Raw genomic sequence first — 6,244 nt, forward strand, 5'->3', positions numbered from 1 at the left:
CTCGTGCCACTGCGAATGTCAGTACGCTGATCACACTTCACAAAGACTGCAGGATAGAATTAAACAACATGTATCCACATCCATAAGAAATATGAGTGCGAAAGAAAAGAATTTATCATGTCGCTCCTGCAAAACAAAAGTTCTACCACCAAAATGTGAATCAGCGATTGGCCAGCACTTCCTAGTGAACCCGACTTGTGCTGACAAATACATGGATAGCAGGATTAAAACTATTGCAAATGGTCTGTCAACCTTTCATCTCTATATTTTGGAAGCCACATTTATTAAAACACATAAACCTGCCCTTTGCCGCCAAAAAGAATTCCTATACAATCTACACATCCTTCAGTAGGTCTGTGACGTTTCTTGATTGGCTTAAGGACATGCCAATCAGTGATTGCCTTACCGGCCTACGTTGATCTGACTCATTTTATAAGCTGTATTATTTCCTATAGATCATTTTCCAGACGGTTCTGCTATGATTATTGTCTGGCGAAAAGCTTCAGTAGATATTTCCTTTGCAACATCTCAACCAACAATTGGTCCAGTTATCAACGCTATTTTCAAGTTTTGAACAACTCGACTCTCAAGATCTACATGTGCCGATGTTTCCGTTTATCAACGTTATATATTAAGATCTGTGCAAGAACTCAGCTAACATGATGTTTCCGCATATAAAAGCTATCTTTAAACTTCTGTTTTCTAGAATTTTTCTCCACCATGGTTTCGAGGTGAGTCCTGTGTAGATCTTTCTTTAAGTAAATTTCCACGTGGTGCCAGTTTCTTTTCACGTTATTATGAACTTCTTTATATTTATACACAGGGTAAAACAATGAATAAATAACACGCAATGTTAAAATAGATACATAATTTAAAAAGAAAATTAATTCAGGCCAATCTATGGCCTCTAAAATATTGACTGTATTTGTTTCAACGTTCAGGCCTCTTCAAGTCTTCAAAAATAATCAGGTGTGCTTAGAAACAAGATGTTTCTCTTCGTCCTCAAAAGAGTGTTAGTTAAGTTAGCGTGATAGTATTTTGACATTAGTAATCGATGTTTACAAGGTTATTCTGGCAAAGTCTTAGCGTGATTAATGGCTTGGTAATCTTGACAGATTAGGTTGAACGGGCTCAATAATCGGAGCTGAAGAAAAGAAATCGCGCAGCAGGAAAGAGAAGTTGTGAATATGTGAGTTAGGAAGGCTTGGAAGGAGACAAGATCTTCGTAGATAGTGAAAGTCGGTGACCGTAGGCGGCGGGGGAGACGGAGGTTGTGACCATGGAAGCAAGTTCCACGATAAAAGAATACCTTAAAGACTGGTAATGAATCGTCTGTTATGGATTATAGCAACGAATGAATTTGTAATTATAGTTATGATATTATTTTACATCTCACATCTAGTTTGAAGGAAATAGCTCCCTAGTTATTACATTTTTATTTGTTTTAGGAGTAAAGCCGATGGGCTGAGTGGTTTAAAAAAGTTTATAATTAATAGTTTGTTATTTAATGTATCATGAAGGTATGGGTCCTTTTCAGGGGGGCTTTGATAACATATCCTATGCCCGAAAGATTTTGATGTGGGAGGGAAACCGGAGTACCCGGAGAAAACCCACTTTCACGGTCAAGCGCCGAATAGTCTACTACTAATAGCTGAAATGAATGAAGTGATTAATAAAATGTATGTATTTTCTTGAGTCATGGGTATTCATCTAAAATAAAAGTTGTGTTCATTTTGTTTTAACAGTGGCGGATCCAGGATTTTGAAAACGGGGAGGTGCGATGATTCTGAACGTAAACGAAGAATCTTCGGGACTTCCCTGATAGGGGTTAAATGGGTCATTTAGATTTGTTATAATGTTTGCTGGGGGAGGGGGGGGGCACTCCCAGCGCGCCGGTCCCGTATCCGCCCTTGTTTAATATAAAGTTTCTGGGCGATATGTGAGCTTGCAATGTGATGGGTGTCGATGATATTTGTTGGAAGTTTTTTTGTGTGTGTGTTTCGGGTCGCAGCTAGTTTATAGTATTTAGAGGCAAGTTTGAAATAGCGTTCTTTGATGATGGGGGGGGGGGTCAGTCATTCTCTCTATGTACTCTCGCGAGGTATAATTAGGTAGTCGACTTTCTATTTTTATGACTTTGTTTTGTTGGGCTTGTAATTTGTTAAATGTTTCGTCTGTTATATTACACATGGCTGCACATGCATATTCGTATTATGGTCAGATGTATGCTTTGTAGATGTTTTTGATTGAATGACTGTTGCATCCTTTGTTCATGCCACCAATGCGGTGAGGGTATAATATTCTTTTGCTTGCTAATTTTAGTGTATTGTTGAAGTGGTGTGGAAGTCTGTTAACTAGTCTGTTATCTAGTTTTACACCTAGAAATTTAGTGGACGAAGAGAGTAAGATCGGAGTATTATGTAGGAGGAGATATATTTGATGATTTCCCTGTAAAGTGCGATGGCTTGAGATTTAATAGGATTTAGGATAACTCGCCATTGATTACACCATAGAATGATTTTATTGAGAGTTTTGTACCCGAGAGGTGCTTCATATAATATTGTCATATCTATACTTTTTTAACTAGGTCACGTGACCTCTGGTGTAGGATTAATATTTCTGCATAATTCTTCGTCTCCATTTAATAATTTGTAATCTTTTTTAAAACTTTATTGTTTGTACAGATTCACAAATGTTATTGGCTCTAATACCCTTTGGTTGAGCCAATATTACTATTTTTTGCCCATAATATCTTGTGTTTTATTTGTACGTATTCTGCTATGTCCGAATTTTCAATCCTTTTATTTCTTACACATCCCTTATGTTCTGCTAAATGATATTTTAAATTACGTTTTGTCTGTCCAATATAAACACTTCCGCATTCACATTTAGTTTTATAAATTCCATTCTTTACATTAATTGTATATTATCTTTAGTATTACCTAAAATTAGGTTTATCTTATTTATTGGTTTAAACATATAGTAAAATATTTGTTTTTTAAACACTTTATATAAACTAAGAGTTAAACCTGGAACATATGGCAAAACTAAATATTTCTATTTAATTTTATCACGACTAGGTTTAAAGTAATATCTTGAACCATTATTATTTTAACATTATATACAAGTGCCAAGACAATAATACCTACACAGATGGTTCCTTCTACTCTATAACCAAAAAAAGTGCATGTTCATTCTTTTTTTATAATTTCTAAATCCTTTTGATTTAGAGATTTTATTGGAATGCTTAGAGTAGAACTAACTACTTAGTTTTGTTTTTAATTGGGATACTTGATTAGGGAGCCCGTTTGTTTCATGTTTCTTTCTATTCTGACTCTCTTTACATCCTAATGTTTGATTTGTAAAGTGAGAATGTTAATTCTTGCTGAGACAATTATTCAATTGTTTTTGTGATGTTCGAATTATCTGTTTCCCAACACATCACAGAATTTATGGCAATGAGTGTGGTGATCACTTTGGAAAGCTTGCTTGACAAAAATATGTTGTAGATGTATCACTCCCAAACACAATTATTCACTCATGGTCTGCCTCATGAACCTCTTTCAATTTTTGACACTTCACTTTCAGCATATTGCCTCTTCCTTTCGCACATCATCCTCTTTTTCTTATAAATAAATTGATAGATGTAGTTCATTCACCTTGGTACTTGTTGTCTTACACCAATATTAATTAACATTCACATTCTGGAACCCTCCTCTTTAACAGTTTAATTTAACCATTGTGGCCTTTGTTCCAGCTTATGATCCTTTACGAATGTTGTTTCCTGGTTTGGATGGATCATTAGGTCCAATAACACCACTCAAAAAAAAAAAAAGAGGAAAACTGAAGACTGCATAAGCGATGAGTTCAAGAACGTGGAGTGTTAGACTGGATATTGCTTGAAATTCTAAGTAATGTTGTGAATTACAATTAATCATAGAGTTTGTAAGTGATATATTAATAAATAGATTTTATGATAATTTTTCATGACGAGGTTATATTATAAGGTAAGAAGATGGAGCTCAGGTGTGTTGTAATATTTGAGCCCGGCATTTCGATTTCTCATTTCAGTTCTGTTCGACTTGCAAAAGTTATTTTTAAACATCAGAATTTAAAAAGAAAACTTCAATATTGAAATACTATAAATGGGAATGTAGAGTTGAAATCCAAAATCTTTATAAGTTACGAATGGAACAAGGGTTGAATTATATCTATCGAACAATTATAAGATTTACTAATTTGATTTTTAACTTAAATTTATTTATATGAAACTTAATATAGGCTTTGGAAAATATCAAACACACTAGCTGACAGTTTGTTATCTTTGCTTTTCTCTAGAGTCTATTCAGTAGCAAAACACTTAACAACCAAAAAATTATATTATGTGGTCCTATTACAGCTAGCTTAGCGCAGATGTATTAGTTATATACTCACGACTAAATTTAAGGTCACCAAAACTCATCGAGCTGTAACATTTGCTTAATAAATGACTACTTGTACTGTACACAAAACTAGAACTGACCTGTAATAGTAACAGCTGTTTGTATTTCTTTGAAGTCGTTTCCATAATATGTTCATGGTGGTATTTCTCTGTACATTCTTCTGACATTTTTCTGCTTATTTCTTTCTTACCTCCTTGATCCTTAAAAAACAAGTAAGACCAGTTATTGCTGTAGCAATTACTTCATGGAAATTTGTGTGATAAAAGCATATATGTTTATTACTGTCTAAACTGACTTCTTCGTTACCTACGAACCATTAACGTCAGTTTTTGAGTTATAATAAATAGGGTTGGGATCGTTGTATTAAAACGATTTTGAATATACAAATGAGAAAGAAGTTACGTGACATCCACAACCAACATAAAATCGCGGTGGAACGGGTGTATTAAAACTACACTTTGATATTGTTGAGCAATAAGTAAGTAGAGTTGGAGCATTACTGGATGGCGCCATAAACTAAAGACGTCGTGAGGCTCCAAAACCATTTTCATATAACATACCCAACTTTTGTATTAGTTTTAAAAGAATGGGTTGATTGACTCGTATTCCTATAGTTATTATCTATTTACAATTAAACCACTCTATTCTCATTTTTGTTATGGTTTTTCCCTATAACACTGCTTTTATAAATATGTATCTGCTACCTATTAGTTTTATTGTAATTATTCAAACTAGTAAATCCTTCAGAAATAAATAATTTAAGAAATCATGCATATAAAAATAAACAAACTTTCAATTTTCCATCTCGACTGCCTGAAGCTCTCTTCTTTGATTTACTCTGTGTCTTTTTTTCATTTCTGGACATTTCTAGATATGCAAGCAAGCAAATGTGGTAAGCATATTTCAGTCACGAAAAACATATTAAGTGAATAAATTTACTTAGAATAACACAAAATATATAACTGTATCAAAAAATAATCATTCGTTTCATTGTTCTTTTCCAGTGTAAATTTGACTGGAACTATGGGAACTTTGGATGTTTTGCATCAGAGAACAATACCTTGTAAATAATATACTGAACATATGGAACAAAACTGCTCTTCAAAACGAATAGAGTTATTTAAAGCTTCCAGTAGAATATTTTATTACATAACTTATAAAATATTATCAAATCCGATATTAACATATTTTTTTAGAGTAATGTTTTTCAATGAATATAAACTTTCTTTATTCAAAAACATTACTTTCAAAACGAATCTTTGCAAATAACAAGGGTAAGCATACGAGATGCTTCCCATTCACTAGTTATATTTAACGTTTTCTTAACTACGTGCACTCCAGTGGGTCAGCAAAGAGTTTCTGGCGTTTCAACGCTAAAATCTGAAAACCGATTCCCCGCAATGGATAGCCACGTGTATAGCTTTGCACTAAAAAACAAACAACAATAACATAATTATAGGTAGTTCACAAAACTGCAAGTGTTTGTTATTTATACAAGCAGTAAAATATTATTATGCATATTTTAAACTGAAATTACACGTGAAAAATTAAAAAATTAAAGTCAACAAATTGTTATACTTTTCACCGTAACAAGTGCAATGTCTTAATTTTCTCCAGCTTAACTTGGTTTCAGATGTGTACTTAACAAATTTTTATAGTTTTCACCACCATAACAAGTGGAAGACAAACAGTGGCTTAATTTTCTCTAGCTTAACTTGCTTTCAGATCTGTACTTAACAAGTTGTTGTAGTCTTCACCGTAACAAGTGGAAGACAAACAGTGGCTTAATTTCTCTAGCTTCA

At 33.5% G+C, this 6,244-nt stretch overlaps 1 protein-coding gene across 6 annotated transcripts in view; it reads right to left on the reverse strand.

Annotated features, from left to right (window-relative positions):
• Window positions 1–6,244, reverse strand: part of LOC111086600 — a 64,050-nt gene that overhangs the window by 9,155 nt on the left and 48,651 nt on the right. For 5 of the 6 annotated variants that reach the window (XR_002611348.1, XR_002611347.1, XR_002611346.1 and 2 more), the window contains 2 exons: window positions 5,233–5,309; window positions 4,523–4,642 (listed from right to left, as the gene is read on the reverse strand). Coding sequence is in view for 2 of the 6 variants with exons in the window: in XM_022390086.1 (XP_022245794.1) it covers window positions 4,523–4,642; window positions 5,233–5,309 (197 nt within the window). In the remaining 4 variants the exon portion in view is untranslated. Of the gene's footprint in view, window positions 1–4,522; window positions 4,643–5,232; window positions 5,870–6,244 lie in introns of those variants that run through there. The other variant, XR_002611349.1, reaches the window with a different exon arrangement.

This window comes from Limulus polyphemus, unplaced genomic scaffold, assembly GCF_000517525.1.
Source record: "Limulus polyphemus unplaced genomic scaffold, Limulus_polyphemus-2.1.2 Scaffold1242, whole genome shotgun sequence".
Lineage (NCBI taxonomy): Eukaryota > Metazoa > Arthropoda > Merostomata > Xiphosura > Limulidae > Limulus > Limulus polyphemus.